This window comes from Bufo gargarizans, chromosome 1 (genome assembly GCF_014858855.1).
Source record: "Bufo gargarizans isolate SCDJY-AF-19 chromosome 1, ASM1485885v1, whole genome shotgun sequence".
Lineage (NCBI taxonomy): Eukaryota > Metazoa > Chordata > Amphibia > Anura > Bufonidae > Bufo > Bufo gargarizans.
In genome coordinates, this window is record NC_058080.1 from 409,615,028 (window position 1) to 409,632,173 (window position 17,146).

The following is a 17,146-nucleotide window of genomic DNA, read 5'->3' on the forward strand; positions in this document are numbered from 1 at the left end:
AAGTCGTTAAATAGTCTCTAGAGGAAGAGGGAAGAGACCAGTAATTACCTGAAGTGGTTAGCTGTAAAGAATTCGGCCAGATGTGAACGCTGTGTGGGGCGCGCTGGGTTTTATAAAGGAGGCTAGAGTGTACTGTCTAGATGGTGGCTGCGTGCGTCCGCGATGACGTCATGCCATTGGCGCATGCGCAATGGTCAATATTAGTCACATAAGGGCATATGTGTTGCCCTTACTGTAGATATCATAAGATGGAACCTGCAATAAATAGTTAGCTCTATTGTAGTGTGTGGCTATGCTAAGGGAACTATGGTTCACTGTTGTTATATAATCTGATTGATATGTATAGTTATGGAGGCCGCAAGTATCACACAGAAGGAAATCACATAGATGAGGACATCGCATTAATGGGTTGTAAATCACATCATATTATAGATAACATCTTTTTATGGATAACATTATATCATGGATAACAATTATTAATGATAGTCACAGATAATGATATATAATAATGTTAATATATACTATTAATATCTAATGATTACTAGGTTATGTGGATGAGGGGAAAAAAGGAAGGGGATGAATGGGGTAAAGGAAGGGAGGGAAAAACTCTTCCAAAAATCCATAAAAACCTCAATAATCCACCAGGGAGACCAATAGTTGCTTCTACAGACTCTATACTATCACCCCTGTCCGTTTATCTGGACAAGATCTTGACCCCCCTCATTAAGAAATCACGCTCCTTTTTATTAGACACTCAGGACTTCATCACCAAATTAAGTCAGAGCACACCTACAGTGAACACTATACTAATAACTATAGATGTAAATAGCTTATATACATCCATTGAACACCAGAAGGGCATTGAAGCAACAGCCAATTTACTCCAAACACAATCTATACTCACTGGCCAACAACAAGCATTTTGTCTAGCCCTTCTCTCCACAGTACTATTTGAGAATTTTTTTCTCTTTGGCGACACGTTTTACATGCAGAAACGTGGTACCGCGATGGGGGCGAATGTGGCCCCCCCGTACGCAAATGCTTACATGACCCATTTCGAGGAGACATATGTATACCAACATCCTCTTTTTCAGCAACATGCTCGAGTGTGGTTACGCTTCATAGACGATATTTTTTGTCTATGGAGCGGACCCACATCTAGTGCAGAAGCCTTTCATCAGTATCTCAACAATATATATCCTGAATTAAGCTTCACCATGCAAATTGATAATAATCAAATTAGTTTCCTGGACACCCTAGTACTTAAAGATGAAGTTGGCAACATAACTTTTGATTTATACAATAAACCGACTGATAGAAATAGCCTCCTACTATATTCTAGCAACCACCCAAAAGCCACCAAGAAATCACTACCACGCTCCCAATTAACTCGGGTAGAACGCATTGTCAGCGATTCCTCCATAAAGGCAAAGAGACTAGACGAAATGACTAAGAAATTTACTGAGAGAGGCTACCCCGATCATTCCTTTACACAGAAACCTAAACCCTCAGATACGACTAACTCACAGCCACAATCCTCTAGACGTATACCTAGTATACTCACATACCATCCTTTAACACCAAAAATACAACATATACTTAAACGACACTGGCATATACTGACACAAGCCTATCCAGGGATAACAGAGTTCCAAATTCCGCCATTAACCTGTTACAAACGCACTAAAAACATAAGGGATGGATTGGTCCGAGCAGACATTGGACCCCAGACAAAACTTCCACGCCAGAGGTTTCTAGGTCCCCCACAAACGGGCACTTTTCCCTGCCTCCATTGCGCACAGTGCTCAAGTGTGATTAAAGGGAATACAGTGACACACCCACATTCGGGCAAACGTTACACAATCAATGACTTTTTTACATGCGATTCCACGAATGTGGTTTATCTTATCAAATGCCCTTGCGGACTATGTTATGTGGGTGAAACCACCCAGCATATCAGAGATAGGATATCGAAACACAAATCCACCATAAGAACCAACCAACTACTTTTACCAATCCCTGCCCATTTCAAGGAAAGGAACCACCAGATCTCATCTTTGAGATTCCAGGTATTAGAACATATTAAAACCCCACGTAGGGGTGGAAACCAGATACTATTGCTTAAACAACGGGAATCATACTGGATCCATCGCCTGGACACACTGAGCCCCAAAGGACTAAATCGGGAATGCGATTTCTTCTTCAATATATAATGGACTTTATATATTATTATTGTTGTATCTTATTTGTCTAGTTTACTAACAATGATTATATGTTTCTCCTCACAGATTCGATAGAATTGGAATATAGATCTAGACCATATGGGTGAGAAACCCCCCCCCCCCCTACCCTTTCCCCTACCTCCCTTCCCCCCCTTTCCTTGCCCCTTCCCTTTTCCCTTTTTCCCTCCCTTCCTTTACCCCATTCATCCCCTTCCTTTTTCCCCTCATCCACATAACCTAGTAATCATTAGATATTAATAGTATATATTAACATTATTATATATCATTATCTGTGACTATCATTAATAATTGTTATCCATGATATAATGTTATCCATAAAAGATGTTATCTATCATATGATGTGATTTACAACCCATTAATGCGATGTCCTCATCTATGTGATTTCCTTCTGTGTGATACTTGCGGCCTCCATAACTATACATATCAATCAGATTATATAACAACAGTGAACCATAGTTCCCTTAGCATAGCCACACACTACAATAGAGCTAACTATTTATTGCAGGTTCCATCTTATGATATCTACAGTAAGGGCAACACATATGCCCTTATGTGACTAATATTGACCATTGCGCATGCGCCAACGGCATGACGTCATCGCGGACGCACGCAGCCACCATCTAGACAGTACACTCTAGCCTCCTTTATAAAACCCAGCGCGCCCCACACAGCGTTCACATCCGGCCGAATTCTTACAGCTAACCACTTCAGGTAATTACTGGTCTCTTCCCTCTTCCTCTAGAGACTATTTAACGACTTGTACATTACAAACAGGCATCTAGGGACACCATATCAGGGGACTTATAGCCAGACTTCCTGATTTATATGATAAGACTTTACTTATGTATGTATATATTCAAGTGTTCCACTGACTTATAATTATTATGCTAACATATGATGCCACCATTGCTACCCCTTATATGCTGTCCGTCAATGCCTCACTGTGTCTTGCTGTAATGATGATACTCTTGGAATTATTTCCCCTTTAAGTTGCTTTCTTGCTTTGACATATACTGGACCCTCAATTGATTTTTCCAGAATCTCTTTCATGATCCTCATTTCATTCACATGAACTTACAAATGTTTCCAATTTATATAATTTCTTATAGATCCCTTGACAAAGGCCAGACATATGGCCGAAACGTTGGGACATGCTATGCAAGTTTGATTTGCTTCTACCCGGATGTATCAATTATATATGTGAATATATGAATATATGAAATGAAATGATGTAAAACATCAACCTATAATTAAATTGCATCAAAACTACTGTGGTGTGCCACGAATTTCTTCATTGTACTACGTGACGATCCTTCGTCCTCCGTGGGCACCCATTACCCAATAGGGTGTGCGGATCTCATCATCCTCTATACTAACGAATCTGCAGATTCAGCACCCCAAGGTCAGATGTCGTCAAATACATTTTCATATGACATCGAAACCACGAACAGTATCATCTCCCAAGTCCAGTTTGGCAACGACTTTCTACAGATTCCAGCTCAGGAATGGAAGACTCGAGACTACACACGCGACCTGCGTAGATTAACCTCTTTAATATTACATTGCAGCACCCTCACGGAGTACCACAAAAATAATCGTATACCGAGAGGTTTACGCTCGCATCTACGTCCGACATTATTCAAGGACGACGCCGACTTTTGTGACCGCTTTGAGAACATTATTAACAAGTGCTCATTCGATCTCATGTTACTAACCATTGACAAGGCCCGACATACTATAGAGGACCTTCAGAAACAAATCACAGCAACGGAAGAACAATTATCAAGTATACTACCCACGGAAGAGTGGACAACATTAAAAGAAAAAACATCTAAACAAACTTCCGAATACCAGAAATATACAGAAGGTACCAAAAGGGCGAAATTTATCAGGGACGCCGAGGATTACAGGCTAAACAGGGTATACAGATGGCGCGACCTCAATCCACAAGCAGGCTGGGACAACAGAAATCACGACTTCTCCTCAGGACAAAGTTCATCCGGTTCAGAAAGCGGAAGGATCAACACTCAACGCCGCAGGCATTTTTTAGGACGAGGACAGAACCGTTACAGACAAGGAAGAGGCGACCGCGGAGAAGTCAGAGGAGGAGATCCCGACAATCGAATCCTGACTCGATCACAGGTAATATGAATAACTTAGTGATGAACATTTCTTCTGTCATTCTCTCACCTGCCCAAATTTCAGTATTGCAAAAGGGCCTATCATTCTGTCCCACCACACCACTAAATACCTTTCTTTTGGAACAAGAACTGCAACGGTTCTACCGAACCATCAGACTAAAAACACATTTTGGCCAGGGTGATCAACAAAATGTGGTACATGGTGGAAACATGAATGATGCATTGGCACTACAAACATTGGGTCTTAGGAACAAGAGCTCCTATATGCCTCCTAAATCATACCACCCAGTTGAGACCTACATCTCATTCACTAAACAAAATATACAACAGACCCTGGATTCCTACACCAGGGGTGAATTTAAACATTCATCTAACTTGACGGTGGAAGAGCGGAGAGCTATAAAAGAATTACAAACAAATACAAAAATCATGATCAAACCAGCAGATAAGGGAGGGGCCATAGTGGTCATGGATAAATCAATGTATATCACAGACATCTCCAACCAACTAAATGACCGAGACACATATGAACCCCTCACAACTGATCCAACTCCGAACATTGCTAAAAAAATTAAAAACATACTCCAACACTATCAAGAACAGGCAATCATAGATGAAAAAACCGTAACTTTCCTGACAAAACAATACCCAATCACGCCAGTTTTTTATACTCTTCCAAAAATCCATAAAAACCTCAATAATCCACCAGGGAGACCAATAGTTGCTTCTACAGACTCTATACTATCACCCCTGTCCGTTTATCTGGACAAGATCTTGACCCCCCTCATTAAGAAATCACGCTCCTTTTTATTAGACACTCAGGACTTCATCACCAAATTAAGTCAGAGCACACCTACAGTGAACACTATACTAATAACTATGGATGTAAATAGCTTATATACATCCATTGAACACCAGAAGGGCATTGAAGCAACAGCCAATTTACTCCAAACACAATCTATACTCACTGGCCAACAACAAGCATTTTGTCTAGCCCTTCTCTCCACAGTACTATTTGAGAATTTTTTTCTCTTTGGCGACACGTTTTACATGCAGAAACGTGGTACCGCGATGGGGGCGAATGTGGCCCCCCCGTACGCAAATGCTTACATGACCCATTTCGAGGAGACATATGTATACCAACATCCTCTTTTTCAGCAACATGCTCGAGTGTGGTTACGCTTCATAGACGATATTTTTTGTCTATGGAGCGGACCCACATCTAGTGCAGAAGCCTTTCATCAGTATCTCAACAATATATATCCTGAATTAAGCTTCACCATGCAAATTGATAATAATCAAATTAGTTTCCTGGACACCCTAGTACTTAAAGATGAAGTTGGCAACATAACTTTTGATTTATACAATAAACCGACTGATAGAAATAGCCTCCTACTATATTCTAGCAACCACCCAAAAGCCACCAAGAAATCACTACCACGCTCCCAATTAACTCGGGTAGAACGCATTGTCAGCGATTCCTCCATAAAGGCAAAGAGACTAGACGAAATGACTAAGAAATTTACTGAGAGAGGCTACCCCGATCATTCCTTTACACAGAAACCTAAACCCTCAGATACGACTAACTCACAGCCACAATCCTCTAGACGTATACCTAGTATACTCACATACCATCCTTTAACACCAAAAATACAACATATACTTAAACGACACTGGCATATACTGACACAAGCCTATCCAGGGATAACAGAGTTCCAAATTCCGCCATTAACCTGTTACAAACGCACTAAAAACATAAGGGATGGATTGGTCCGAGCAGACATTGGACCCCAGACAAAACTTCCACGCCAGAGGTTTCTAGGTCCCCCACAAACGGGCACTTTTCCCTGCCTCCATTGCGCACAGTGCTCAAGTGTGATTAAAGGGAATACAGTGACACACCCACATTCGGGCAAACGTTACACAATCAATGACTTTTTTACATGCGATTCCACGAATGTGGTTTATCTTATCAAATGCCCTTGCGGACTATGTTATGTGGGTGAAACCACCCAGCATATCAGAGATAGGATATCGAAACACAAATCCACCATAAGAACCAACCAACTACTTTTACCAATCCCTGCCCATTTCAAGGAAAGGAACCACCAGATCTCATCTTTGAGATTCCAGGTATTAGAACATATTAAAACCCCACGTAGGGGTGGAAACCAGATACTATTGCTTAAACAACGGGAATCATACTGGATCCATCGCCTGGACACACTGAGCCCCAAAGGACTAAATCGGGAATGCGATTTCTTCTTCAATATATAATGGACTTTATATATTATTATTGTTGTATCTTATTTGTCTAGTTTACTAACAATGATTATATGTTTCTCCTCACAGATTCGATAGAATTGGAATATAGATCTAGACCATATGGGTGAGAAACCCCCCCCCCCCCTACCCTTTCCCCTACCTCCCTTCCCCCCCTTTCCTTGCCCCTTCCCTTTCCCTTTTTCCCTCCCTCCTTTACCCCATTCATCCCCTTCCTTTTTCCCCTCATCCACATAACCTAGTAATCATTAGATATTAATAGTATATATTAACATTATTATATATCATTATCTGTGACTATCATTAATAATTGTTATCCATGATATAATGTTATCCATAAAAGATGTTATCTATAATATGATGTGATTTACAACCCATTAATGCGATGTCCTCATCTATGTGATTTCCTTCTGTGTGATACTTGCGGCCTCCATAACTATACATATCAATCAGATTATATAACAACAGTGAACCATAGTTCCCTTAGCATAGCCACACACTACAATAGAGCTAACTATTTATTGCAGGTTCCATCTTATGATATCTACAGTAAGGGCAACACATATGCCCTTATGTGACTAATATTGACCATTGCGCATGCGCCAACGGCATGACGTCATCGCGGACGCACGCAGCCACCATCTAGACAGTACACTCTAGCCTCCTTTATAAAACCCAGCGCGCCCCACACAGCGTTCACATCCGGCCGAATTCTTACAGCTAACCACTTCAGGTAATTACTGGTCTCTTCCCTCTTCCTCTAGAGACTATTTAACGACTTGTACATTACAAACAGGCATCTAGGGACACCATATCAGGGGACTTATAGCCAGACTTCCTGATTTATATGATAAGACTTTACTTATGTATGTATATATTCAAGTGTTCCACTGACTTATAATTATTATGCTAACATATGATGCCACCATTGCTACCCCTTATATGCTGTCCGTCAATGCCTCACTGTGTCTTGCTGTAATGATGATACTCTTGGAATTATTTCCCCTTTAAGTTGCTTTCTTGCTTTGACATATACTGGACCCTCAATTGATTTTTCCAGAATCTCTTTCATGATCCTCATTTCATTCACATGAATTTACAAATGTTTCCAATTTATATAATTTCTTATAGATCCCTTGACAAAGGCCAGACATATGGCCGAAACGTTGGGACATGCTATGCAAGTGTGATTTGCTTCTACCCGGATGTATCAATTATATATGTGAATATATGAATATATGAAATGATGTAAAACATCAACCTATAATTAAATTGCATCAAAACTACTGTGGTGTGCCACGAATTTCTTCATTGTACTACGTGACGATCCTTCGTCCTCCGTGGGCACCCATTACCCAATAGGGTGTGCGGATCTCATCATCCTCTATACTAACGAATCTGCAGATTCAGCACCCCAAGGTCAGATGTCGTCAAATACATTTTCATATGACATCGAAACCACGAACAGTATCATCTCCCAAGTCCAGTTTGGCAACGACTTTCTACAGATTCCAGCTCAGGAATGGAAGACTCGAGACTACACACGCTACCTGCGTAGATTAACCTCTTTAATATTACATTGCAGCACCCTCACGGAGTACCACAAAAATAATCGTATACCGAGAGGTTTACGCTCGCATCTACGTCCGACATTATTCAAGGACGACGCCGACTTTTGTGACCGCTTTGAGAACATTATTAACAAGTGCTCATTCGATCTCATGTTACTAACCATTGACAAGGCCCGACATACTATAGAGGACCTTCAGAAACAAATCACAGCAACGGAAGAACAATTATCAAGTATACTACCCACGGAAGAGTGGACAACATTAAAAGAAAAAACATCTAAACAAACTTCCGAATACCAGAAATATACAGAAGGTACCAAAAGGGCGAAATTTATCAGGGACGCCGAGGATTACAGGCTAAACAGGGTATACAGATGGCGCGACCTCAATCCACAAGCAGGCTGGGACAACAGAAATCACGACTTCTCCTCAGGACAAAGTTCATCCGGTTCAGAAAGCGGAAGGATCAACACTCAACGCCGCAGGCATTTTTTAGGACGAGGACAGAACCGTTACAGACAAGGAAGAGGCGACCGCGGAGAAGTCAGAGGAGGAGATCCCGACAATCGAATCCTGACTCGATCACAGGTAATATGAATAACTTAGTGATGAACATTTCTTCTGTCATTCTCTCACCTGCCCAAATTTCAGTATTGCAAAAGGGCCTATCATTCTGTCCCACCACACCACTAAATACCTTTCTTTTGGAACAAGAACTGCAACGGTTCTACCGAACCATCAGACTAAAAACACATTTTGGCCAGGGTGATCAACAAAATGTGGTACATGGTGGAAACATGAATGATGCATTGGCACTACAAACATTGGGTCTTAGGAACAAGAGCTCCTATATGCCTCCTAAATCATACCACCCAGTTAAGACCTACATCTCATTCACTAAACAAAATATACAACAGACCCTGGATTCCTACACCAGGGGTGAATTTAAACATTCATCTAACTTGACGGTGGAAGAGCGGAGAGCTATAAAAGAATTACAAACAAATACAAAAATCATGATCAAACCAGCAGATAAGGGAGGGGCCATAGTGGTCATGGATAAATCAATGTATATCACAGACATCTCCAACCAACTAAATGACCGAGACACATATGAACCCCTCACAACTGATCCAACTCCGAACATTGCTAAAAAAATTAAAAACATACTCCAACACTATCAAGAACAGGCAATCATAGATGAAAAAACCGTAACTTTCCTGACAAAACAATACCCAATCACGCCAGTTTTTTATACTCTTCCAAAAATCCATAAAAACCTCAATAATCCACCAGGGAGACCAATAGTTGCTTCTACAGACTCTATACTATCACCCCTGTCCGTTTATCTGGACAAGATCTTGACCCCCCTCATTAAGAAATCACGCTCCTTTTTATTAGACACTCAGGACTTCATCACCAAATTAAGTCAGAGCACACCTACAGTGAACACTATACTAATAACTATGGATGTAAATAGCTTATATACATCCATTGAACACCAGAAGGGCATTGAAGCAACAGCCAATTTACTCCAAACACAATCTATACTCACTGGCCAACAACAAGCATTTTGTCTAGCCCTTCTCTCCACAGTACTATTTGAGAATTTTTTTCTCTTTGGCGACACGTTTTACATGCAGAAACGTGGTACCGCGATGGGGGCGAATGTGGCCCCCCCGTACGCAAATGCTTACATGACCCATTTCGAGGAGACATATGTATACCAACATCCTCTTTTTCAGCAACATGCTCGAGTGTGGTTACGCTTCATAGACGATATTTTTTGTCTATGGAGCGGACCCACATCTAGTGCAGAAGCCTTTCATCAGTATCTCAACAATATATATCCTGAATTAAGCTTCACCATGCAAATTGATAATAATCAAATTAGTTTCCTGGACACCCTAGTACTTAAAGATGAAGTTGGCAACATAACTTTTGATTTATACAATAAACCGACTGATAGAAATAGCCTCCTACTATATTCTAGCAACCACCCAAAAGCCACCAAGAAATCACTACCACGCTCCCAATTAACTCGGGTAGAACGTATTGTCAGCGATTCCTCCATAAAGGCAAAGAGACTAGACGAAATGACTAAGAAATTTACTGAGAGAGGCTACCCCGATCATTCCTTTACACAGAAACCTAAACCCTCAGATACGACTAACTCACAGCCACAATCCTCTAGACGTATACCTAGTATACTCACATACCATCCTTTAACACCAAAAATACAACATATACTTAAACGACACTGGCATATACTGACACAAGCCTATCCAGGGATAACAGAGTTCCAAATTCCGCCATTAACCTGTTACAAACGCACTAAAAACATAAGGGATGGATTGGTCCGAGCAGACATTGGACCCCAGACAAAACTTCCACGCCAGAGGTTTCTAGGTCCCCCACAAACGGGCACTTTTCCCTGCCTCCATTGCGCACAGTGCTCAAGTGTGATTAAAGGGAATACAGTGACACACCCACATTCGGGCAAACGTTACACAATCAATGACTTTTTTACATGCGATTCCACGAATGTGGTTTATCTTATCAAATGCCCTTGCGGATTATGTTATGTGGGTGAAACCACCCAGCATATCAGAGATAGGATATCGAAACACAAATCCACCATAAGAACCAACCAACTACTTTTACCAATCCCTGCCCATTTCAAGGAAAGGAACCACCAGATCTCATCTTTGAGATTCCAGGTATTAGAACATATTAAAACCCCACGTAGGGGTGGAAACCAGATACTATTGCTTAAACAACGGGAATCATACTGGATCCATCGCCTGGACACACTGAGCCCCAAAGGACTAAATCGGGAATGCGATTTCTTCTTCAATATATAATGGACTTTATATATTATTATTGTTGTATCTTATTTGTCTAGTTTACTAACAATGATTATATGTTTCTCCTCACAGATTCGATAGAATTGGAATATAGATCTAGACCATATGGGTGAGAAACCCCCCCCCCCCCCTACCCTTTTCCCCTACCTCCCTTCCCCCCCTTTCCTTGCCCCTTCCCTTTTCCCTTTTTCCCTCCCTTCCTTTACCCCATTCATCCCCTTCCTTTTTTCCCCTCATCCACATAACCTAGTAATCATTAGATATTAATAGTATATATTAACATTATTATATATCATTATCTGTGACTATCATTAATAATTGTTATCCATGATATAATGTTATCCATAAAAAGATGTTATCTATCATATGATGTGATTTACAACCCATTAATGCGATGTCCTCATCTATGTGATTTCCTTCTGTGTGATACTTGCGGCCTCCATAACTATACATATCAATCAGATTATATAACAACAGTGAACCATAGTTCCCTTAGCATAGCCACACACTACAATAGAGCTAACTATTTATTGCAGGTTCCATCTTATGATATCTACAGTAAGGGCAACACATATGCCCTTATGTGACTAATATTGACCATTGCGCATGCGCCAACGGCATGACGTCATCGCGGACGCACGCAGCCACCATCTAGACAGTACACTCTAGCCTCCTTTATAAAACCCAGCGCGCCCCACACAGCGTTCACATCCGGCCGAATTCTTTACAGCTAACCACTTCAGGTAATTACTGGTCTCTTCCCTCTTCCTCTAGAGACTATTTAACGACTTGTACATTACAAACAGGCATCTAGGGACACCATATCAGGGGACCTATAGCCAGACTTCCTGATTTATATGATAAGACTTTACTTATGTATGTATATATTCAAGTGTTCCACTGACTTATAATTATTATGCTAACATATGATGCCACCATTGCTACCCCTTATATGCTGTCCGTCAATGCCTCACTGTGTCTTGCTGTAATGATGATACTCTTGGAATTATTTCCCCTTTAAGTTGCTTTCTTGCTTTGACATATACTGGACCCTCAATTGATTTTTCCAGAATCTCTTTCATGATCCTCATTTCATTCACATGAACTTACAAATGTTTCCAATTTATATAATTTCTTATAGATCCCTTGACAAAGGCCAGACATATGGCCGAAACGTTGGGACATGCTATGCAAGTTTGATTTGCTTCTACCCGGATGTATCAATTATATATGTGAATATATGAATATATGAAATGAATGATGTAAAACATCAACATATAATTAAATTGCATCAAAACTACTGTGGTGTGCCACGAATTTCTTCATTGTACTACGTGACGATCCTTCGTCCTCCGTGGGCACCCATTACCCAATAGGGTGTGCGGATCTCATCATCCTCTATACTAACGAATCTGCAGATTCAGCACCCCAAGGTCAGATGTCGTCAAATACATTTTCATATGACATCGAAACCACGAACAGTATCATCTCCCAAGTCCAGTTTGGCAACGACTTTCTACAGATTCCAGCTCAGGAATGGAAGACTCGAGACTACACACGCGACCTGCGTAGATTAACCTCTTTAATATTACATTGCAGCACCCTCACGGAGTACCACAAAAATAATCGTATACCGAGAGGTTTACGCTCGCATCTACGTCCGACATTATTCAAGGACGACGCCGACTTTTGTGACCGCTTTGAGAACATTATTAACAAGTGCTCATTCGATCTCATGTTACTAACCATTGACAAGGCCCGACATACTATAGAGGACCTTCAGAAACAAATCACAGCAACGGAAGAACAATTATCAAGTATACTACCCACGGAAGAGTGGACAACATTAAAAGAAAAAACATCTAAACAAACTTCCGAATACCAGAAATATACAGAAGGTACCAAAAGGGCGAAATTTATCAGGGACGCCGAGGATTACAGGCTAAACAGGGTATACAGATGGCGCGACCTCAATCCACAAGCAGGCTGGGACAACAGAAATCACGACTTCTCCTCAGGACAAAGTTCATCCGGTTCAGAAAGCGGAAGGATCAACACTCAACGCCGCAGGCATTTTTTAGGACGAGGACAGAACCGTTACAGACAAGGAAGAGGCGACCGCGGAGAAGTCAGAGGAGGAGATCCCGACAATCGAATCCTGACTCGATCACAGGTAATATGAATAACTTAGTGATGAACATTTCTTCTGTCATTCTCTCACCTGCCCAAATTTCAGTATTGCAAAAGGGCCTATCATTCTGTCCCACCACACCACTAAATACCTTTCTTTTGGAACAAGAACTGCAACGGTTCTACCGAACCATCAGACTAAAAACACATTTTGGCCAGGGTGATCAACAAAATGTGGTACATGGTGGAAACATGAATGATGCATTGGCACTACAAACATTGGGTCTTAGGAACAAGAGCTCCTATATGCCTCCTAAATCATACCACCCAGTTGAGACCTACATCTCATTCACTAAACAAAATATACAACAGACCCTGGATTCCTACACCAGGGGTGAATTTAAACATTCATCTAACTTGACGGTGGAAGAGCGGAGAGCTATAAAAGAATTACAAACAAATACAAAAATCATGATCAAACCAGCAGATAAGGGAGGGGCCATAGTGGTCATGGATAAATCAATGTATATCACAGACATCTCCAACCAACTAAATGACCGAGACACATATGAACCCCTCACAACTGATCCAACTCCGAACATTGCTAAAAAAATTAAAAACATACTCCAACACTATCAAGAACAGGCAATCATAGATGAAAAAACCGTAACTTTCCTGACAAAACAATACCCAATCACGCCAGTTTTTTATACTCTTCCAAAAATCCATAAAAACCTCAATAATCCACCAGGGAGACCAATAGTTGCTTCTACAGACTCTATACTATCACCCCTGTCCGTTTATCTGGACAAGATCTTGACCCCCCTCATTAAGAAATCACGCTCCTTTTTATTAGACACTCAGGACTTCATCACCAAATTAAGTCAGAGCACACCTACAGTGAACACTATACTAATAACTATGGATGTAAATAGCTTATATACATCCATTGAACACCAGAAGGGCATTGAAGCAACAGCCAATTTACTCCAAACACAATCTATACTCACTGGCCAACAACAAGCATTTTGTCTAGCCCTTCTCTCCACAGTACTATTTGAGAATTTTTTTCTCTTTGGCGACACGTTTTACATGCAGAAACGTGGTACCGCGATGGGGGCGAATGTGGCCCCCCCGTACGCAAATGCTTACATGACCCATTTCGAGGAGACATATGTATACCAACATCCTCTTTTTCAGCAACATGCTCGAGTGTGGTTACGCTTCATAGACGATATTTTTTGTCTATGGAGCGGACCCACATCTAGTGCAGAAGCCTTTCATCAGTATCTCAACAATATATATCCTGAATTAAGCTTCACCATGCAAATTGATAATAATCAAATTAGTTTCCTGGACACCCTAGTACTTAAAGATGAAGTTGGCAACATAACTTTTGATTTATACAATAAACCGACTGATAGAAATAGCCTCCTACTATATTCTAGCAACCACCCAAAAGCCACCAAGAAATCACTACCACGCTCCCAATTAACTCGGGTAGAACGCATTGTCAGCGATTCCTCCATAAAGGCAAAGAGACTAGACGAAATGACTAAGAAATTTACTGAGAGAGGCTACCCCGATCATTCCTTTACACAGAAACCTAAACCCTCAGATACGACTAACTCACAGCCACAATCCTCTAGACGTATACCTAGTATACTCACATACCATCCTTTAACACCAAAAATACAACATATACTTAAACGACACTGGCATATACTGACACAAGCCTATCCAGGGATAACAGAGTTCCAAATTCCGCCATTAACCTGTTACAAACGCACTAAAAACATAAGGGATGGATTGGTCCGAGCAGACATTGGACCCCAGACAAAACTTCCACGCCAGAGGTTTCTAGGTCCCCCACAAACGGGCACTTTTCCCTGCCTCCATTGCGCACAGTGCTCAAGTGTGATTAAAGGGAATACAGTGACACACCCACATTCGGGCAAACGTTACACAATCAATGACTTTTTTACATGCGATTCCACGAATGTGGTTTATCTTATCAAATGCCCTTGCGGACTATGTTATGTGGGTGAAACCACCCAGCATATCAGAGATAGGATATCGAAACACAAATCCACCATAAGAACCAACCAACTACTTTTACCAATCCCTGCCCATTTCAAGGAAAGGAACCACCAGATCTCATCTTTGAGATTCCAGGTATTAGAACATATTAAAACCCCACGTAGGGGTGGAAACCAGATACTATTGCTTAAACAACGGGAATCATACTGGATCCATCGCCTGGACACACTGAGCCCCAAAGGACTAAATCGGGAATGCGATTTCTTCTTCAATATATAATGGACTTTATATATTATTATTGTTGTATCTTATTTGTCTAGTTTACTAACAATGATTATATGTTTCTCCTCACAGATTCGATAGAATTGGAATATAGATCTAGACCATATGGGTGAGAAACCCCCCCCCCCCCTACCCTTTTCCCCTACCTCCCTTCCCCCCCTTTCCTTGCCCCTTCCCTTTTCCCTTTTTCCCTCCCTTCCTTTACCCCATTCATCCCCTTCCTTTTTTCCCCTCATCCACATAACCTAGTAATCATTAGATATTAATAGTATATATTAACATTATTATATATCATTATCTGTGACTATCATTAATAATTGTTATCCATGATATAATGTTATCCATAAAAGATGTTATCTATAATATGATGTGATTTACAACCCATTAATGCGATGTCCTCATCTATGTGATTTCCTTCTGTGTGATACTTGCGGCCTCCATAACTATACATATCAATCAGATTATATAACAACAGTGAACCATAGTTCCCTTAGCATAGCCACACACTACAATAGAGCTAACTATTTATTGCAGGTTCCATCTTATGATATCTACAGTAAGGGCAACACATATGCCCTTATGTGACTAATATTGACCATTGCGCATGCGCCAACGGCATGACGTCATCGCGGACGCACGCAGCCACCATCTAGACAGTACACTCTAGCCTCCTTTATAAAACCCAGCGCGCCCCACACAGCGTTCACATCCGGCCGAATTCTTACAGCTAACCACTTCAGGTAATTACTGGTCTCTTCCCTCTTCCTCTAGAGACTATTTAACGACTTGTACATTACAACAGGCATCTAGGGACACCATATCAGGGGACTTATAGCCAGACTTCCTGATTTATATGATAAGACTTACTTATGTATGTATATATTCAAGTGTTCCACTGACTTATAATTATTATGCTAACATATGATGCCACCATTGCTACCCCTTATATGCTGTCCGTCAATGCCTCACTGTGTCTTGCTGTAATGATGATACTCTTGGAATTATTTCCCCTTTAAGTTGCTTTCTTGCTTTGACATATACTGGACCCTCAATTGATTTTTCCAGAATCTCTTTCATGATCCTCATTTCATTCACATGAACTTACAAATGTTTCCAATTTATATAATTTCTTATAGATCCCTTGACAAAGGCCAGACATATGGCCGAAACGTTGGGACATGCTATGCAAGTTTGATTTGCTTCTACCCGGATGTATCAATTATATATGTGAATATATGAATATATGAAATGAAATGATGTAAAACATCAACCTATAATTAAATTGCATCAAAACTACTGTGGTGTGCCACGAATTTCTTCATTGTACTACGTGACGATCCTTCGTCCTCCGTGGGCACCCATTACCCAATAGGGTGTGCGGATCTCATCATCCTCTATAGCAGAGAATCAGGCTTCACGTCAGCCACCACTGCAACAGTCCATTGTCAGATATTTAGGCCCAGCACCCAGGCAGAGGAGAGAGGTCCCGTAACAGAGAATCTGGCTTCATGTCAGCAGAGAATCAGTCTGCATGTCATAGCAGAGAATCAGGCTTCACGTCAGCCACCACTGCAACAGTCCATTGTCAT

General features: G+C 41.0%; 2 protein-coding genes and 1 long non-coding RNA gene across 3 annotated transcripts; all 3 read left to right on the forward strand.

The window, feature by feature from the left end:
- Positions 1-3,334: 3,334 nt before the first annotated feature.
- On the forward strand, positions 3,335-6,780 carry LOC122932090. Its single transcript, XM_044286299.1, has 2 exons — positions 3,335-4,385; positions 6,737-6,780. Exons 1-2 carry the CDS (start codon positions 3,651-3,653, stop codon positions 6,743-6,745), a joined length of 744 nt encoding a protein of 247 aa, XP_044142234.1. The 5' UTR covers positions 3,335-3,650; the 3' UTR covers positions 6,746-6,780.
- A 1,557-nt stretch (positions 6,781-8,337) lies between these two features.
- Positions 8,338-12,316, forward strand: LOC122932099. Its single transcript, XR_006388276.1, has 3 exons — positions 8,338-8,826; positions 11,178-11,214; positions 12,247-12,316. It is a non-coding gene; the product is annotated as an uncharacterized LOC122932099 (long non-coding RNA).
- Positions 12,317-12,483: 167 nt separating this feature from the next.
- LOC122932103 lies at positions 12,484-16,826 on the forward strand. The gene is made up of 3 exons (XM_044286321.1): positions 12,484-13,278; positions 15,630-15,666; positions 16,694-16,826. The coding sequence occupies exons 1-2, from the start codon at positions 12,544-12,546 to the stop codon at positions 15,636-15,638; spliced, it is 744 nt and encodes a 247-aa protein (XP_044142256.1). The 5' UTR covers positions 12,484-12,543; the 3' UTR covers positions 15,639-15,666; positions 16,694-16,826.
- Positions 16,827-17,146: the final 320 nt, after the last annotated feature.